Below are 20,691 nucleotides of genomic sequence, written 5' to 3'. Positions count from 1 at the left end.
CGTGGACAAGTCCCTCTAATACAAGATCAGGTATTGTACGTTCCTGCAAGCCCGATCAGAGGACAGACGAAGCACGGAAAGTAAAGGCCTGGGGGTTAATTGTGAGCTAAACAAAAGATGCGATTAAGAGAAAGCAATTCTCAAGCGGTTGTGCATTCACTGCAGCACAGATGAGAGGTTTGTTGGGTTTCCTCCGCCAGATCAGCCGGAGACACAGGGGATCAACAAAGTCGATTAGTGAAACTCTCAACTGGCGCAACGCTGACCTTCTTAAACCCAGCTCTCAGCGCTATGATGGTGCCTCCGTAACCAGCGGCCACTGAAATGGCGCGCAATCGTTACTCCCCCAGAAAGCCCCCCGCTGCTTTTCTGTGTACATTGTTTGAAGTCGGTAAAAACAGCTAAAGGGCGGATTTTAAAAGGTCCGGCGGGCGCGTGTAAGTCCTGGGGCTTGAAAAAATGGGCAGGGTGGGGGCGGGGCGGTCCGGGGCAGGGAGGGGGCGTGGCCAGAGGCCTCTGCAAGGCCACTGGGCCGGGGGATTGCTTGCTGGCAGTTGGCCGGCAGGCGAACCTTGTGAAATAAAGGTACGGGCGGGACAGGTAGGGGAAGGGAGGGGGAGGGGGGGAGGGGGGGAGGAGGTTCCCTCCGAGGCCACTCCGATTTTGGAGCGGCCTCGGAGGGAACGGGGAAAGCCAACTGATCTCTCCGAGGGCTCGGCGCGTGCAAAGTGCACTATTGTGCACCCCCTTGCGCTCGCCAACCCCTGATTTTATAACATGCGCGGCTGCACGCGCATGTTATAAAATCAGACGTACATTTGTGCACGCTGGGTAGCGCGTACAAATGTAGGCCACGCGTGTACATTTTAAAATCTGCCTCTTACTGTTTACTTGGAAAACTGTATGTCTTCCTCAGCTGCGCACACGCTACTTCCGGACGAACTGGAAACATGAAGGGCTGGGGAACAAGAACGTCTTTTTTTTTATGGCCACATCCCGATTTATTTTATTTATTTATTTTTTTTACATTTACTTCTGATTATGCCTCCATCATCAATAACAGTTTCAAATTTCCATTCTGTGACACAACTGCTGTACTTTCCAACAATACGGATTTCCCAAGTAACATTTTGATAATTTTGATGCTCCTCTTCCCCTCCCCCACGTTCCCCCTTCCCCACCTAATCCCTTTCAGTCAGGTGTCAAGGTTCGATCAGAGCTCCAGTACCACAGCAAAAAAAAGGTTCCCATATCAGCACATGATGAGAGCCTCTGTTTCTTCCAATTGCTGTAAGATACCTTAGGTAATGTGCTGTCCTGATTCTGGTGTTGCAGTCTGGGAAGCTGCGGTTTCGAGAGTGGACCCTTGAGCCGAACCACCCTGGGTAGAGTAGCTCGGGAGGCGGAAGCCACAAGCAACAGGTCTTCACCCGGGAACTGGGAACCCCCCAGGAGGGAGCCCGTAGGGTTCCCAGTCCCTTGGGACTTATGCACAGTGTCAGTCTCTCTAGGAAGGCCCGGGCAAGGAGTAGCACAGAGTCCAGCAGCAAGAGCCAATAGGCCAGGAGCACAGAGCAAGCGGTAGCAGTGGTCAGAGTCAGTAATGTCCTGAATGGAACTTGCAGGGTGCACTAGGAGAGCCAGCAGCGAGTAGGCCAGAGGCCTGGCAGGAAGTAGAAGGTATCAGGACCCAAGACAGCCTGGCAGTGGTTCCAGCCCAGGCCCGCGTTAGAGCGCTGTCCGTAGGACAGGGGCGCAGCAGCTGCGGCTGAAGAGCCGTGGACTGAGGCAGACGGCAGGCAGCGGCAGAGTCAGGAACGAGCAGAGGTCGGTGGGCTGGCGGCAGGCAGAAGCGAGTCAGGAACGAGACAGAGGTCGGTGGCTGGCGGCAGGCAGAGAAGCAGAGTCAGGAACGAGCAGAGGTCGGTGGCTGGCGGCAGGCAAGAAGCAGAGTCCGGAACGATCAGAGGTCGGTGGATGAAGCAGAACAACGGAAGTGCAACTAAGAACTACACACTGTAGCGACCCTCGTTTGCAAGGCAATGAGAGGACTGAGAGACGCCGGTTATATCGGGCTCGGGGCCGTGGCGTGGTCAGCTCAGGCGGGGTCAGGCTTCCGGTGAGCGTACGTCCATAACGCGCGTCCCCCGCGTGCGCGCGGGGCGGCAGCGAGACAGCCCAGCAATGGCGGACGTCCTGAATCCTCAGCAGAGCCGCGGCCCTCGGAGGTGAGCCCTGATTAGGCTATGTAAGGGGGAAGCGGTGGAGACCGCAACATCTGGGTATAAGCAGCGCTCCTTGAGCAGGACCTTTGACACCCTCCAGTTTTCAGCTATTTCACACCTTGCTGCATTCAGTAGATGCATCATCATTCTCCTCTTTTTGGCTGGCCAGCTTACTCCGATATACAGAAAGGGAGGAACATTCTGGGGTCCCAAGGTAGTGCACAGAGCTTATGTCCTTAACTGGGTGTGATACTGGCGTCCAAAAGTCGGGACCTTTTTGGCAGGACCACCAAATGCGACAGTGTGTCCCCCACCTCTCCACATTTCCTCCAGCACAATTCATCAGCATCTGGGTAGATCTTATGAAGCTTATCTGGTGCGAGGTACAACTGCTATATACAAAATTGTATAGTTTCTACCATCCCAGCCCGCCAGCAAGCTTTTGGCAATAGTCATATAGGGGTAGATTTTCAGAGGCACGCGCGGGCGCGATGTTATAAAATCGGGGGTCGGCGCGCACATGGGGGGCACAATTGTGCACCTTGCACGTGCTGAGCACACGCTGCCTTCCCCCGTTCCCTCCCAGGCTTCGGAGGGAACTTCCAACCCCCCCCCCCCCCACACCTTCCCTTCCACTAACTCCTTTCCCCCCCCCCCCCCTACCTTTTTCTTCTTCTTTTTTTGTTTTAAAACTTACTTCGGCCCCCGACTGCCGAGTGCGCGATCCCCGCACGGCAGCAAATAGCCGCTTGTTGCCGGGAGCCTCTGACCCTCCCGCCCCCCTACCCCCTCCACGCCCCTTTTTGCAAGCCCTGGGGCTTACATGCGTTCCCGGGGCAATAGGCCCGGCCGCGCGTAAGGCGATTACACGTGTTAGAGCTTTTAAAATCCGGCCCATAATGCTCTTCCCATATTTTACTAGACATAGGTTTCCCACTTGCTTTATATGTTTATTTTCTTGATCCGGGAATAATAACGTATACATTTTGAATAATATCCCCTTCATCTTTTTTTCCCTTAAACACAATTACTTCGAAGAGTATCACATTCTCATTACTTGACTTTTAACGGCTCTCGCAAATTACAGTGCCTTGATCTGTGCCTGTGGCTCCGCCCTCCCGAGCACTCTACCCAGGGTGGTTCGGCTCAAGGGTCCACTCTCGAACCGCAGCTTCCCAGACTGCAACAGTTAGCAAGTAGCACATTTAAGACTAATTGGAGAAATTATTTTTCACTCAACGCACAATAAAGCTCTGGAATTTGTTGCCAGAGGATGTGGTTAGTGCAGTTAGTGTAGCTGGGTTCAAAAAGGTTTGGATAAGTTCTTGGAGGAGAAGTCCATTAATGGCTATTAATCAATTTTACTTAGGGAATATCCACTGCTATTAACTGCATCAGTAGCATGGGATCTTCTTGGTGTTTGGGTAATTGCCAGGTTCTTGTGGCCTGGATTGGCTACTGTTGGAAACAGGATGCTGGGCTTGATGGACCCTTGGTCTGACCCAGCATGGCAATTTCTTATGTTCTTAAATGGGCACAAAATAAAAACAAAAAAAACTATGAAAACCTCTAATAAGAAATGGAGGTAGATAAAAGGAAAGGCAAGTACATGTGGATTCAGGGATCTTATTACCATAGGTTTCATCTCAGCAAACAAAACACAAATCTGCTGGTTTCTACACGACACCACTCCAGTAAAATCCGTTGTCCATACCTTCTGTACTTGCTTGTGTATTTCGAGGTGTGCCAAGGAAACCTGTTATAATGAAAGAAAAACCATGAGATGCACACTCTGCCTTTCATCCCTCCATGGGGAAGCACCCAACTGGGCAAATAGAACTGTTCAGTGTGTGTGTGCAATTCACCTTTGGATGGAAGTAGGATCTGAGAACACGGATGTCACTATTATTATTCTTCGCCCAGAAAAAGCAGCTGCGCAGTTTGGAGAGCATAAGCCAGTGTGATAGGATCCTGTGCCTAACCCCCCGGCAGGGGTGCATTAGTGCTTCAGAACTAAGGCCACATGGGAATAAGCCGTGTGTCCTCCCTCCGGTTTCTGTTATGCTATTGGTGTTTTGGGGTAGGGGGTGAGCTCCTCCCTCCAATTTCCCTGCAGCCTGGGATACAGCAGTCTTTCCCAGTCAGGGAGAAAGAGAATGAGGGTGTCAGAGATGAGCAGGGGGAAAAAAAAAAAGGGGGGAAAAATGTCCCCTAGAGTCCCCACAAGCAGAGTTGCCACGAAACCCGGTTATTTCAAAAGAGATCTTTAGCCACTCCTGGTTTTCCAAACCTGTATCACAACATTATAAATAGTCTTCCTATTGCTTCTGGAAATCAGCACTACAGGAACCAGAATGCATCAGGAGAGGAGTATCCAAAACAAAAAAACAAAAAAAAGAGGGGGACTGACTCAATACTTCCCTCCAGAGACCGGGTCACGCGGCAGCACTGCACGGGTTCCCAAGGAGAGCCACTGGGGCTCCATCGAATTCAGTGGATGTGATCGTGGATTGCCCACACTGCACCTGTCCTGAGGGGAATGATTATATCGGCTGCCATCAGGCGGCTTTTACACCTCTGATAAGCACAGAGGATACTCAGTAAGGGAGAAGGATAGAGATCAGCTGGGGTCTACAACAGGGGTGGGCAGCTCCAATCCTCGAGGGCTGCAAAACAAGCAGGCCTTCAGGATATGCTTAACAAATACCGTCTTGATAAAGAAAACCATCTTCTTGAACTGCAGGGTTGAGTTTTTGTCCTGAAGGTGGAGGAAATATAAGAGATGTTATTAAATTTATTACTGTGATTAGGATTAGATGGCACTGTTGTATGTATATTGGGATTGTTTGTGTGCATGCAGGTTGGATGTTTGGGTAGTTTGTGCTTGCGTATGAGTTATTTGAATGTGTAGGTTTCATCTAAACTTTAAATATACAGGTGATTGTGTTGTGGCATGCTATATTTGCTGATATATGTTAATTTATGTCTTTATACATGGATGACTTAAAACCCTGTTTGTACTAATATTTGTAAAGCATATTGCATTATAAGCTTGTGATATTTATTGTTTAAAGTCTTGTATGTTTCAGTGATGATGATTAAGGAAAGTTCTTTTGAGTAAAAATAGATGCTTGTTTAGGACACTTGGTCCTGTTGACTTTGATGTGTTATAAATATACAGGGCCATCCATAGTCAAATCCTAATCTTAAGCAACTTCTTTTGGGTGAAGTTGGGTGAAAAATGTCTGCTGCAAACTGCTGGCACTGAAGAAGCTCCACCCTATACATGGGTATATATATATATATACCTTCATCGGCCGAGACATTCACATCGGGTCTCTGCAGAGGCGATGGGGCTATTGTGCTGGAGTGGTTGTCGTTGCGGTGAGCAGGATACGTTCTGTTTTCTGTCTGGTCAGATATGACGGCAGATTCAATCCGTGCCCAGTAAACGAAATACGACTGGACTACTGATAAACTGTGAGGGGGGAAAAAAATGCACAGCTATGTCAAAAAGCGGCCAGGCTAGGCACTGTTGCCACAGACTGCGCGGCCTCTGGGCATTAGGCTGGTACAATTCCAAGTTAACAAGCTGGAGAATTACTTATTCAAAATAAGCAAGTTACTTATTCAAAAAGATGGACAATCAATCCAAATAATTAATAAATACTATAAAAGTGTACACTTCTAGCATAACACAAAGCAAGAACATTGCTTAGTCTTCTCCAGAAAGCTCAACCAGTACAGTCCCTTGCTGAGTGGAAAGAGCTAGCATTGTGACATCTGCAAAGCAGAAACCAGAGCTAAGCAAACCACGGCTCACAGCAGAGTGCTACCCCGTCGGTGGCGGTGAGATGGCTCCTGGCCCAGAGCAGCTAGAACCTGTCACCTCTGCCTGGAAGGTACTAGCACAGGGTAAACAACCCTGAGGAGCGGCAAGAGTTACAAGGCCCAGTGCGTGCAAAATCTAAACAGGTAAATCACCATGTTATCTACCTTTTGTGAACGTGAATGCTCTCAGTTTTTTTCCCCACTTTCTTACTTGTTTTTCTTATAACAAGCGGTGCAGATTTGTTGAAGCACAGCAGAAAGCTGATGGTGTACAGAGAGAAAACCAAGCAAAATCAACAGGCCCTTTAACGCTTTATGAGATGCACCTGAGCACGGTGAAAATGAAAAGCTTAGAACAAGAGGCAGTGCTGTAGAAAGTACAGGGAAACGTCATTTTGAAAGGCGCATTCCCAACCTCTGATTGCTGTTGAAATGACCCCTTCCAAGATGACAATTTCAAGGATTTTTACGAGTGCCCAGAAAAGGTGGAACATTTCAGCTGCAGCTTATGTTATTGGTGTAAGGTTGCCAACCCTAGTAAACAGATATTTGGAAACTATAGGTGTTTATTTGATAGGCCTAGAAAGTTGAACCCCCATGGGCACCATCACAGAGTGTATAATTGCCATTCTTGGGGAAGAGAAGTGAATAATGTGGTCAATGGCCTCATCCTTACAAGAACTTGATGTCTCCAACGGGCTGATCCGGTGCCTTCCAAACGAAGGACAGGTTCCTCTTCAGTGACTTATCCGAATGGGTGACGGCGTCTCCATCTTCGAAGCAGGTGAGCAGCTTGGAGCTCGGAGGGATGAAAATGAACGTGCCTGCGATTTCATCGCTGGATACCCGACGAGCTTGGAGCAGAAATCCCATGAAATCCCGCGTGCTCCTCACCATCACTGCAAAAAGAACCCAACTTGCACACTTTATTCTACTCATCCCTTAAATGTTCTGAGCATTACATGGTTTACAACTTCATGTTGGATATTTAAAAAAAAAAAAAAAAAAGGGAAGAAAAAAGGATACAGTAAGTCAAAAAAGAAAAGCCCTCAGTAAGTTATGTTTAAACACACCGGCGACGGCTTAACTGGAGGAAAAACTTCAGATGCCTGATCTCAGCAATAACTGCCTGCGATCAAGTGAATTGAGGCACCATCATTAGTTAAAACAACCTCCAAAAAGGAAACCTTTATTCTGTTTCTTCTTTGTGATTTTTTATATAATTGTGGTTTTTATTTGTCTCTAAAACTTTGAAAACATGTGAAACCTCCAATTATTTATCGTGTGGTGAAATAGAATTGCTTTTTGGAATTTTTCTTCTTCTTCTTTTTTTATAATTTTCTTTGTTCCAAATGTTAAATAATCTCATGCCAAAAAGTAAAAGTCACAGCCAATATTACAAAAGAGTCAAAAGCTTAAAAGACTTAGCTTAATGTTCTTGATGACTGGAAGTCCCCACTAGCGATAAACTCAAATGGCTTCCGATTGCCGACACATTGCTGGTGCATTTAAACATAACTCTAAGGACTTTTCTTTTTTGACTTCGGGTTAGATGTCAAGTTTTGGAAGGATTTTGTTCCTTCCGTTTTGGTTCTGCATTTTTCCCTCTGTAGAAACAAGAATCCTTTTTGAAAAGCTGTGCAAGCGCCAACCAGGTCTCACCCAATGGTCTCTAACAAAGAAGATCTTCGAAGATGGCAGCGCCTAGGCAAGGGCAGGAGAAGACTTCGATGCAATTCTGAGAGGGCGCCGGCACCAAAAGATGCAATTTGAAGACATTAAGTGAACTTAAGAGTTCCAATAGTAATGAAAGCCAGTTTATTATTGGTAAAAGTTGGAATAAGGTTTTATTTAGGTTGCTGTTATCCTGAGAAGGTTATGGGGCAGATTTTCTCAGGTTACAAGCGTAACATATGCGCGTAACCTGAGGAAATCTGCCCCTGCGCGTGCTGAGCCTATTTTGCATAGACTTGGCAGCGCGCGCAAGCCCCGGGATGCGTGTGTGTCCCGGGGCTTGCAAAAAGGGGCGGTTCAGGGGCGTGGCCAGGAGGCGTGGTGTCGGCTTGGGGGCATGTTCAGGGGCGTGGCAGTGGTCCGGGGCGGTCCTGGAGCGTGGCCGGGTGCCCTGACACAGCGGCCTGTGTCAGGGCCTGCCGCGCCAGCAGACAGCCGGTGCGCGTAAGTTACGTCTGCCCGGAGGCAGGCGTAACTTCCTGGATAAAGGTTATGAGGGGGATTTAGGTAGGGCTGGGGTGGGGGTTAGATAGGGGAAGGCGGAAGGAAAGTTCCCTCCGAGGCCGCTCCGATTTCGGAGCGGCCTCGGAGGGAACAGGCAGCGCGCGCAGGGCTCGGCCGCGCAAGGTGCACAAATGTGCACCCCATTGCGCGCGCCGACCCCGGATTTTAAAGATACGCGTGGATACGCGCGTATCTATTGAAATCCGGCGTACTTTTGTTTGCACCTGGTGCGCGAACAAAAGTATGCGCTCGCGCTTTTTTTGAAAAATGTACCCCTATGTGCATAACTTACAGTTTTCAGCTCTAAATGTTGCAGTTTGGTGTTTTTAACATTGGTCACCCACAGGGAAGGGGAACTGATAGTCTCTAGGTGATGTTTCCTCCTACATACAATGTACGTCTGCGAGTCTTAAATAGGCAGACCAATCTGGGGATGGGATGGGGGGAGGGACAAAGGGATGGGGGGTTAAAAATATTCACAATATCACCAAACGTTTTGCCAGTAAAGCTTTAGTAAGGGGGTGGATTATAGTGGTATTCTCCAATGATGTTTGCCCTTACTGATCTTTACATACCTATTTAGAATTGCTGACGCTATTATTGGAGATTTATTCACAGGCACTTAGGGGTAGATTTTTAAACAGCGCGATTTGGCCGACTTTTTGCTTGCGCATCAGACTCAAGCAAAAGTACGCTGGATTTTAGCAGATACGCGCGGAGCCGCGCGTATCTGCTAAAAACTGGATCGGCGTGCGCAAGGCTATTGATTTTGTATAGCCCGGCGTGCGCCGAGCCGCGCAGCCTACCCCCGTTCCCTCCAGGCCGCTCCGAAATCGGAGCGGCCTTGGAGGGAATCCTCTAACGCCCTCCCCCCATCACCTTCCCCTTCCTTCCTCTACCTAACCCACCCGCCCGGCCCTGTCTACACCTCCCCCTTACCTTTCTCCGGGGATTTACGCCTCCCGGAGGGGGGAGAAGTAAATCCCCGCGCGCGAGCGGGCCTCCTGTGCGCCGGCTGCGACCTGGGGGCGGGTACGGAGGGCGCAGCCACGCCCCCGGACCGCCGCCGGGCCGTAAGCCACGCCCCCGTACCCGCCCCCAAAACGCTGTCGACACGCCCCCGAAACGCCGCAACACCGGGGGGGCCCCCGCCCGACACGCCCCCCTCGGAGAACCCCGGGACTTACGCGAGTCCGGGGCTCTGCTCCGCGCCGGTAGGCCTATGTAAAATAGGCTCACCAGTCGCACAGGGCCCTGCTCGCCTAAATCCACCCGTTTTGGGCGGATTTAGGCGAGCAGGGCTCTGAAAATCCGCCCCTTAGAGAATACATTACAATTTAGCATGAACATCTTTTAACATTTGCATATTAAGGGATAGATTTATAAATCTTGCGCCCAGCCGTACTTTTGTTCGCGCACCAGGCACAAACAAGAGTACGCGGGATTTTAATAGATACGTGCGTAGCCGCGCGTATCCATAAAAATCCGGGGTCAGCGCGTGCAAGGCTGCCCAAAATCGGCAGCCTGCGTATGCCGAGCAGCCTGCCTCCGTTCCCTCCACCCCCCCCCGCACCTTCCCCTCCCTTCCCCTACCTAACCCACCCCCCCAGCCCTATCTAAACCCCCCCCCTACCTTTGTCGCACAAGTTACGCCTGCCTCGGGCAGGCGTAACTTGTGCGTGCTGGGCTGGCCGCTGGCGGGTCATGGTCCGGTCCGGGGGCTGGTCCGGAGGCCGTGGCCATGCTCCCGGAATGCCCCCGATGATGCGCCAGCCCCGACACGCCCCCGAAGGAAAGCCCCGGGACTTAGCGCACGCCGGCAGCCTATGCAAGATAGGCTCGGCGCGTGCAAGGGGTGGTTGGGGTAGGTTTTTGGGGGTTACGCGCGTGACCCTTTGAAAATCTACCCCTAAATGTAAAGGCCTTAATTCTGGGCGGAGGCGGCATCTCATTTTTAACAACATGTGCCGCCCCCAAGTTGCGGTTGTCTTGGTGCAGGAAACTCATTTGAAAGCCCGCTATTATTACTTAATGCGTTCAGGTGAGTTTCCTTCCTAGTATTGGACAGCTTGCTCAAAGTCTGCTAAATATACAGGTGAAGGTATTCTTATTCATAAGGATCTTATTTATGAGTTTAAAGAAAATCATAAAGATCCAGGAGGTCGTTTTTCAATTTTGTGTATCAAAATAGAACGAGAGCTTTATACTTTAGTCTCTGTATATGCTTTCAATACACAACAAAGTTCTTTCTTTCAGTCTCTAAGCGATACACTTTGGGAAAATTCTGTTGGATCTTTAATAGTTGGTGAGATTTTAATGTCACTCTGAATCCTAATTTAGATAATTCTCTTGGATTTTCTTCTGTATCTCAGGGTGGACGGGGTGGTTTGAAAAGCCTTCTCTGTCAGGCTAATCTGGTGGATGTTTGGCGCTCTCATTACCCTAGATTCCGCAATTAAATTTACTCCTGTGTACATAAATCATATTCAAGGATAGATCTCATTTTAGCAGATAAGGGTATAGTTAACAGAATCACTTCCACAGATATCGAACTCATCATGTGGTCTGATCATGCCCCAGTTTGGTTTATAATCCAATTTCATAATTATGATAAAGGGCAATTATATTGGAAATTAAATGATAGTTATTTTTGCAGATGAGGATTTTTGAGGGCAAATTCAGAACAATATTCAATCCTACCTTGCTATCAGTGACACTCCGGATGTCTCTCCAGTCACTGTATGGGCATGTCTAAAAGCAGTGTGAATTGGTCACTTTATAGCAAAAATGCAAAGAAAAGGCTTAGCTAGAGTTGATCCATAAGATTTCAAGTCCAGACCATTTTATTTATTTTATTTATTTATTTAACATTTTTATACCGAACTTCATGACAAGCTTCATATCAGGCCGGTTTACATCAAACTTAGGGGTTAACTTAACAAAACCATATAACAAGAAGGCCGAGGCGCAGGTACAAATAACATGGAGAATAAACTTGGGGGCTAGAGTAGCCAGGAAATAAAGGACAGAAAAAACTGGAGAATGAACACGAATGAACATACAATGGCTGGGTCGGACATTTAGTCTATTGGGCTATATGAAAGAACTGTTGCCAGGTTAGGCTTAAGGGAAGGCTTGGACGAAAAGCCAAGTCTTGAGTTTTTTTCGGAAGGTAGTCAGGCAGGGTTCCAGTCTTAGATCAGTCGGCAGGTTGTTCCAGATGATGGGGCCAACTGTGGAGAATGCTCGTTCTTTCGTGGAGGTTAGGCGGGTGGATTTATGACCATTGTCATAAGAGTTCACTCTTATTCCAGGTATATCAAGAGTTACTAAATTGTAAGGCAAAGTTGGCAGAACTAGACGCTGCGTCGATAGCCCATAAGTTAGAATTAGTAAATCAGAAACATTTTGAGGGTAACAATAAAGTGGGCAAAATTTTGGCTAACAAGCTGAAGGGGCAATGTAGTCAGAATAATGTGGTGAAAATCAAAGATGAAAATGGGAATATTTTGATCACTAACCTAAGACATTAGACACGATTCCTGTGATTTTATTCTGATCTTTACAGTGCCAATCGTTCTATAAAACTGGAGGACACTCATACTTATTTGTCAGAGTTCTCTCTGCCCGGTTTGACTGAACAATAGTGAGAATGGCTGGACCGTGAGATCTCCCAGCTAGAGGTCTCCCAGGTAATCAAGAAACCTAAGCCTGGTAAAACTCCAGGCCTCGATGGGTATTCAGCATGATTTTACTATGTATTTGTTGATCAGTTGGCCTTGCCGTTAACGAAAATGTTTGATGCCCTTAGAGTGGACCAAGCTCTTACTTGTTTCTCAAACATAGTGGGTATTATGGTTCTCGCCAAGCCAGGTAGAGATACAGTACTCTGTGGGTCTTATAGACTGATTTCTTTATTAAATCTGGCCCTGAAAATACTTGCCAAGAACCTTGCTAATAGACTTAACACTATCTTGCCTTCCATTGTCCACTATGACCAATCAGGATTTGTTCTGGGTTGTACGGCATCTGATAGTGTCTGAAAAGTAATGGTCATTATTTGGCGGGAGTGTAAGCAGAAAGATCCTTTTCTTTTATTAACCGTAGATGCCGATAAAGCATTTGATCTAGTTCATTGGCGTTTCCTATTTAGTACATTAGAGAAAATGAAGTTTGGACCCTTTTTCCTGCAATGGATAACTAAACATTATGATCACCCCCAAAGCTTGCGTTAAAAATAAATGGCGGTTACTCGGATTCATTTGACGGTGGCCAGAGGCACGAGACAGGGCTGTCCCTTGTCTCCACTGCCTTTTGCAAATTTTTTTAGAACCTTTCACTACAAGGATAGATCTAATGTCTCCTTACACTGTACATTGCTGCTCTGGAATGTGCTCCAAAATTATTTCCTTACTGTTTTAAACAGAACACATAGAATTTTACAAGCCAGCTAGAGGATGAATAAATCTTTACTTAATTCTTCTGAGCATTTAAAACATCTCTCTTCATTATTCACTTAATACTCACAAGAACGGTGATTTTTTTTCTTTCCTATCCAGTGCACATCAGAGTTAACCACAGTGCTCACACAGCAACAACTATAGTGAAGTCCTCCAAGAACAGTGACTGGGGACTTCATCATCCTGGGGACTTCATCATCCTGCTCAGCAGTTTTGCAGCGTTCACCTGAGGAACCAGTGCAGGTGACACAGACCGGCAACATTTTGATGACATGGGACAAAAGAATGTCCTTCAATAGCCGTTGAATTTTGACAAAACCTTATGCAGCTAGGCTCCAATCTCTGTTTAGCTGCTTTACAGCCTCTGCCAGCAGCAATCACACACCACCACCTAGTGACTCACCTCAGAAGCATGCTCTGATCACCCAAACCCTGCCAATAAAACTGGGTACAGAGTGATTAGAACACACCTGGCTGCATATGCATGAGAAATTTGCATACACGGGTCTCCCATGTACACAGCTTTATCTCATGCAAATTCTTGCAAGTATCCTGAAAACCTGCTTGTGGGATCACCACAACAGATCTGGGAAGGCCCTGCAGAAGGACAAAGGGTAGGAATATGACATATTCTCAACCCAGTCCTCAGGGACACACACCTAGTTAATCTGTTTTTTTAGAAGGACTACAATAATATACATGAGATAGAGTTGCATCCCATGGAGGCAGTGCACGCACATCTATCTCCTGCATATTCACCATGGATATCCTGAAAACCAGACTGGCTGGATGTGTTTCAAGGAATGGGTTGAGAATCACTGAGAGTGGATACCTTCAGCAAATGCTCTGTCCTCAGTACTCAAGCTTTTATCCATGGGTTGGAAAAATGAATATGTTGAATCCTTTAATCAATGATTTTCTTGTTCCTGGGTATTTTTCTTTTCACTATTTCCAGCACAGTATAAGTGAACATTGTTTTCTTAACTGGTTAGTCTCATGGAGCTTATTTGGTGATTTGTTTTGTTGTTCATTAGCAATCAGCCAAGCAATTTAAGGTCGGGCCTTTCAAAGGGGGTAAATTGGTGTTAGAAGTTGATTGAATAATAGGCAATGGAGGACGGGGGGTACATAGACTCATAGCTGAAAACACATCTAACCTACGACAAGCTGAAATTCTGTTTCAATAGCACTACACGTGGGGGCCTTTGCAGCTGTTACTTACCAGGCACATTATCGCCGGGCAAATAGAAGGACCTGTTGGTGAAGATGGTGATATAGTTCTTCTTGAGGTTCTGAGGCTGAGCTCGGATGTGCTTCGGCCTCATGTCAGAACAGGCACTGAGGCTTGCACCATGGGAGAAAGCAGCAGTGTACGAGACCAAGCACAGGGTCATACAGGCCCATCCAATGAGGACCAGCTGGATCTTCATTCCATCCTCTACCTTGGGTTATCAAAAAGACCAAATGGGAGGCAGATTACATCTACCAGTCAAATTATACGGACTACTTCAGCTGCGGGTGTTAGTGTCAGACGACGTGACAAAATGTATGATTTGAACCAACAGGACAACATCCCCAGAGCTTCCTGCCTCTCAGTAAGCTACCTGTGTTTAATGTGCTTCGCATTGAACGGTCTCTGTCAGCTACAAGTACAGTGACACCGTACAGTCACAGCTGTACACTGTGGCTGCAATAACTGAACAGTCTAGAAATCCCACAATAAGTAATATACACGTGATCTGATGCAGCGCTGTCCTCTGAACTTACCTTCCATGTTCTCTTAACAAATGTGCAGAACCAGGCTTCAGGGCCACGCCATTGGTACAGCTACACGGGGGGGGGGGGGGGGGGGGGGGGGGGTCGCTGCTGCTTCAAAGGAGCTCTCTAGGGCTGAAAGTAGGGTTGCCAACTGGCTCCAGATTTTCAGAACAGGTTGATCCAGTCCCGGTTTTACTCCTGTACATGCAGGCCTGGATTTCCCAATAGGCACACTAGGCCTGTGTTTAGATGGAAAAAAATCGTGGGGGGGGGGGGGGGGGGGGCTATCAGCAGGCCGCCTAAGATTGGCTGTCTCCCAGGGGTGCTGAATCTCACTCATCAGAGAACAGCCTTCTGCTTCCTGCTGCAGCCCCTCCCCTCCCTCCCAATGCAGAGAACTGGAGGGGAGGGATGAGGCTGGAAGAGAGGGAGCAAAGACAAACTGCTCTATTCCCTATTCCATCCCCTCCCCTCCTGCTCTCTACAGGGAACAGGAAGAGGAGGGTGAGGCCACAGCAGGGAGCAAAGAAAAGTCACTCTGCTCCTTAATCCTGCCTCTCCCACCACCCCACCTCTCTTGTTATTTAGGGACATGAGGGGAGGAGGTAAGAGTGAAGCAGACAGAGCAGAGCGACAAACACACAGGTGCCTTATACCTTCTGCTCTATTGTCCTTTGTCGGCGGGGAGGGGGAGGGGAAAGCAAGGGGGCTTTAGCAGCAACAGTGCCCGGGGGGGTGTCAAAATCCTAAATCCATCAGGGGTCTGCGTTCAGGTACTTATAAGCCTTGCTTTTCTTAGGGAAGGCGATAGGGAAACCAGAATAAAAACCAATGGGGTAAAACCAGAACTGAATTCACCAGTCCTGAAATTCTGGAGCCAGTTGGGCAACCCAAAGGTGAAGGAGAAGCGGCTCCCTCTATGCCCTTGGCTCCACATGGCACCACTGATACTGAGGCTGGACCTATAAACATGGCTCTCTCAAATTCAGATGGCAGACACATGAAAACACAATGGGGGACTATGACGGCAGATGACACCTGTAAAGTCCCTGCGGGCTGTGCGTTTCTCCTTCCTGTTGGAATATTGCTACCCCTCCCCTGCCTCAGGGCTGCTGAAATCCCGTGTACCACTGCTACTGAGTTTTTCTGTGGCTTGACCCACGTGGGGGCCAAGCACTTACAGGCCTGTGGGGGTGAAAGCTTCTGGCTTGCCCTTGGGCATGGGGGGGGGGGGGGGGGCAGTGACTGGAGTGGCTCCCGGCTGTGGAAGACTTGATGCTGACTCAGAGAAAGGTGGGGGTGGGGAAGAGAGAGACAGAGGGGGGCTGGAGGGATGGAAAGGCAGGGAGATGGAGAGGAGGAGAGAGGAGAATGGAGGGTTAGAAAGTCCAGGTTGGAAGAGGGAATGAGGGAGGGAGTGGGAGAGAGGTGAAAAGAAAACAGGGCCGAAACGGAATGAGATGGAGAAGGAGAACGAGAAAGGGGGAGAAAGAGGGGTTAAAAGAGGGCAATGTTAGTGAGAAAACGGGAGATGGTGGAAATGTATATTTTATTAAATTGAGGAGGGGTAATTAACTCTATGAAGCAGCATCAGAGACATGCAAGGAGTATAGCATTAACTCTGGTCATGAAACAGGCACCGATGGCCTCCTGAGGCCCTGCTTATAAAACAGGTGCCAGTAAACGGCTTGACTGACACCGGGTTTCAAGCCCTTCTCTTACTGAGGAAAAGGACTGCAAACCAAAGCCAGGAGGTGAGATTAACTGAGGGAGGGGAAGCTTTAATCGAATAAAGTGGTAAGGAATCAGCACTTCTCTGAATTGGTGAAAGAGCCGTAAGTTAGGTTTTTGTCCCTCATGCGCAATCTATATTTTAGGACCGAAAAAAAGGCAGAACAAGAGAGTGGGTGGCTGGAAACACAGAGGGGTGTGTGACATGAAAGACTGAGAGGGAGAGACCCGAAAAGTTGGAGGGAAGAGCCAGAGAGATGGAAAAAGAAATGGAGACATGGCACACACATGGAAAGGTGCCATGGAAAGGAGTCAGAAGACCGCCAAGAGGAGAGCCAGAACAGCTCGGGAGAAGAACAGACAAAACAAAGGTATTTCCGTATGTTTTAGTTTCCATAGATTGGATATGGCAATTTTTCTTAATGATCTTACTTTTATGTACATTTAAAAAATTGTTTTTTACTTATATGTAAAATTACTGACAGGTTGCACTGCTCTACTCTGGGTAGCTTATCTTCTGTGCGTCATATTTCTGCCATCATCTATGTTACAGGTAAAATATACCAAAATTCTATTTTGGACAATTTTTCGTGCAGCTTTGGGCAAGGGTAGATGCTGGTGGCAGAGGGAAGGAAGCAAACGGGAGAAAGGCCCGAGGAAGGAGGGGATGAATGGGAGAGCAAGAAGGGGAGGAGAGATGGGGGCAGGGGAAAGGAGGTGGGAGCATGATGTAGGAAGAGAGAGTAAAGGGGTAAGAAGAGAAAAAACATTGAGTGACAGAGAGAAACACAGGGGGGGACGACGACTCATGTTTATCTAATTGCAGGAGGGAGAGAAGTTCTTGTAACTGTCCTAGATCACTAAGTAGTGGCTCACAAGGGACTGATCAAATTCAGCTGAGCACATCCTGCTGGCTCCGAAAAATTGGGCTTGCTTCCTCACCTCTAGGGGTCCATGCCCCAGGTTTGTTTGCTTTCTTACCCCCACCACCTCCACTACAGGTGTCTGTCTGCGACACTTTGGGAAAAAATGTTGTTTCTAAGTCTGCCTCCTCCCACCAGTCGTCGTTCTAGAACTTTCTTCCATCAAAATATGGTTGCCTGGGACCTTCTCGTTGATATATAGCTGATTTCTCCCAGCAGCAATCTTTCATACTCACACACGCACACAAAAAATACATGAACCACAAAAACAGTACAGAAGATAATTCACAGGGCACAGCATATAAAAGAGAGCTCAGCAATCCTTGACACTCCCGCCCTCCTGGCAAGTCACTCTCTCTGCAAGGCTGGCACCCTGATCAGTGCTCACTTTCAGAATTCACAGGCTGGCTGTGCTAATCTTGTAATGCACGAGATTAACAGACAGTCCACAAGTTTTGTGAAAAAGTGGTGCCAGGTGGCCAAAGGCGGCAGAACTTTGCCATGGCTCTCTTTCTCCCCCTCCAGAGTTATGATCTTGTTGGATTCCCGTAGAGGAAACAGCTGGCATGCCAAAATTTTAGCACTTTGCCCTTCATAGAAAATGCAAACTAAGCATTTGTCATCATCCTGCCAGACCAGTCCGGACAAGTGGGATTTGTCTGCCCTACCTGCAGATGGAGGCAGAGTGCAAGCGCTTTGCTCTGATGTCCTTCCCTATATATGCTGGTATAGCAGGAAAGGCAGCAGTAATCTCTTGCCCAAGCTGATCCACAAATTCCAACTGGTTCTGCCCCTTTTTTAATGGGTTTTTTTTGGAAATCAGAAAAAAACAAGCTTAGAATTTAACATTGTAAACCATAATTAAAAGGGACCCAGTAGGTTGAAAATAACCTCTACTCCTCCTTCCCCAGACTGCATTCTTTTCTGATAGGAAGAAATGGTGCAAAAAAGAGAGAGTCTCTTCTCTTTTTATTTTATAACTTTCAACTCTCATTAGGGTGGACTCTGGAAGGGCCTGTCAGGACTCAAGGAAAGAAAATTAGCAGGTTGGAACCTAACTGTACCTTCCTGATCATCCCGTCAGATCAATCCACACAAGTGGGATGCTCCTAAGCAGCATCTATCCCAGGCAGGAGATACCCAGGGCTGCTTCTAGGACTTCACTGGCAAATTTGTCTCCGTCTGCTTCCTATAGTGATTCACAACAGGGATGTGAATCGTGTCCTCGATCGTCTTAACGATCGATTTCGGCTGGGAGGGGGAGGGAATCGTATTGTTGCCGTTTGGGGGGGTAAAATATCGTGAAAAATCGTTAAAAATCGAAAAAATCGAAAAAATCGAAAAACCGGCACATTAAAAACCCCCTAAAACCCACCCCCGACCCTTTAAAATTAAATCCCCCACCCTCCCGAACCCCCCCCAAATAACTTAAATAACCTGCGGGTCCAGCGGCGGTCCGGAACGGCAGCGGTCCGGAACGGGCTCCTGCTCTGAATCTTGTCGTCTTCAGCCGGCGCCATTTTCCAAAATGGCGCCGAAAAAATGGCGGCGGCCATAGACGAAAAAGATTGGACGGCAGGAGGTCCTTCCGGACCCCGCTGGACTTTTGGCAAGTCTCGTGGGGTCAGGAGGCCCCCCACAAGCTGGCCAAAAGTTCCTGGAGGTCCAGCGGGGGTCAGGGAGCGATTTCCCGCCGCGAATCGTTTTCGTACGGAAAATGGCGCCGGCCATACGCGTATGGCCGGCGCCATTTTCGTACGGAAAATGGCGCCGGCAGGAGATCGACTGCAGGAGGTCGTTCAGCGAGGCGCCGGAACCCTCGCTGAACGACCTCCTGCAGTCGATCTCCTGCCGGCGCCATTTTCCGTACGAAAACGATTCGCGGCGGGAAATCGCTCCCTGACCCCCGCTGGACCTCCAGGAACTTTTGGCCAGCTTGTGGGGGGCCTCCTGACCCCCACGAGACTTGCCAAAAGTCCAGCGGGGGGCCGGAAGGACCTCCTGCCGTCCAATCTTTTCGTCTATGGCCGCCGCCATTTTTCGGCGCCATTTTGGAAAATGGCGCCGGCTGAAGACGACAAGATTCAGAGCAGGAGCCCGTTCCGGACCGCTGCCGTTCCGGACCGCCGCTGGACCCGCAGTTTATTTAAGTTTTTGGGGGGGGGGTTCGGGAGGGTGGGGGATTTAATTTAAAGGGTCGGGGGTGGGTTTTAGGGGGTTTTAGTGTGCCGGCTCACGATTCTAACGATTTATAACGATAAATCGTTAGAATCTGTATTGTATTGTGTTCCATAACGGTTTAAGACGATATTAAAATTATCGGACGATAATTTAATCGTCCTAAAAACGATTCACATCCCTAATTCACAAAGGTGTGCAGGGAGACCCATGTGGCTGCCTTGCTGATATTGACTGGCACTGCCACCCTGTATTCTGCTCAGGTCGCTGCCTATGCCCTAGTGGAATGTGCTCTTAGTCCCTCTTGTACTGGCCCTACCTTTCATCAAGTAGGATGTTGCTATTGCTTCTTTAATCCATTCAGCAATGGATTCCTTACAGACTGCCGCAGGTGCATTCACACCTGTGGCAGCCGGTGGTGAATGCACCAGCTGCCGCAGGTGCATTCACACAGATGAATGCACCTGCGGCAGTCGGTGCATTCATCTGTGTGAGTAACTGATTAAAGGCAACAGTCAAGTTGTCTAACGAATCCTGTTGTTCGGAGATTTGCTGGGCCAGGCCTGGAATGGCCTGCAAAGCGGTGAGCTAAGCCAAATCCATGGAGTTAGCAATCTGTTACGGTTATGAGGTGTTGGAGTGGATTCTTGGGTACTGCGGTGATGGTCACTCCCATGGGGAGGAGCCCCGTGAGGAACCGCAGTACTAGGCTAGACTCTATACACGCAGACACAGAGAAGTTGAATTTATTGTACAGCTCAATGATACTGCCCGGGGACTTTTGGCAAGTCTTGGGGGGGACTCCTGACCCCCCAAGACTTGCCAAAAGTCCCTGGTGGTCCAGCGGGGGTCCTGGAGCCATATCCTGCACTAGGGCCATCAGCTGCCGGTATTCAAAATGGCGCCAATAGGCTTTGCCCTTACTATGTCACAGGGGCTACCGGTGCCATTGGTCGGCCCCTGTCACATGGTAGGACCACAAGATGGCGCCGGCCATCCATGAGATCGCTTCAGGACCCCCGCTGGACCACCAGGGACTTTTGGTAAGTCTTGAGGAGGTCAGGAGGGTGGGGGGTTTATTCGTTAGATACGTTGTATTCATGGGGGTTCGCCATACATTTTGTGACCCCACGAATACAACGAATAGGGACATATATGTTGCGGATTGCCAATATGTCGAAAACGAATGCACACCCCTATCAGTTACTGTAGATGGAAATATTTTGTGAATCAATGATTGAAGTGATGCAGAACACCAAAGGCATTCATCAAGGATATGCTTTCTAGATGAGGGCATGGAAAATAATGTGTATTGTTTCGGTTTTATTTTTATATTCTCTTGTTGTG

The 20,691-nt window shown here is 48.3% G+C and overlaps 1 protein-coding gene across 1 annotated transcript in view; it reads right to left on the bottom strand.

Moving 5' to 3' along the window:
• The window catches only part of REELD1 (reeler domain containing 1), a 46,855-nt gene that overhangs the window by 13,338 nt on the left and 12,826 nt on the right, over nt 1-20,691 (bottom strand). The window contains exons 2-5 of the mRNA XM_029602462.1: nt 13,977-14,196; nt 6,733-6,955; nt 5,534-5,703; nt 3,940-3,981 (exon numbers count right to left, since the gene is read on the bottom strand). Coding sequence (XP_029458322.1) covers nt 3,940-3,981; nt 5,534-5,703; nt 6,733-6,955; nt 13,977-14,196 — 655 coding nt within the window. The remainder of the gene's footprint in view (nt 1-3,939; nt 3,982-5,533; nt 5,704-6,732; nt 6,956-13,976; nt 14,197-20,691) is intronic.

The sequence above is a fragment of the Rhinatrema bivittatum genome, chromosome 1 (assembly GCF_901001135.1).
Source record: "Rhinatrema bivittatum chromosome 1, aRhiBiv1.1, whole genome shotgun sequence".
Taxonomy (NCBI): Eukaryota; Metazoa; Chordata; class Amphibia; order Gymnophiona; family Rhinatrematidae; genus Rhinatrema; species Rhinatrema bivittatum.
The sequence above is the reverse complement of the archived record's forward strand: the minus strand, read 5'-3'. Positions and strand labels throughout refer to the sequence as shown.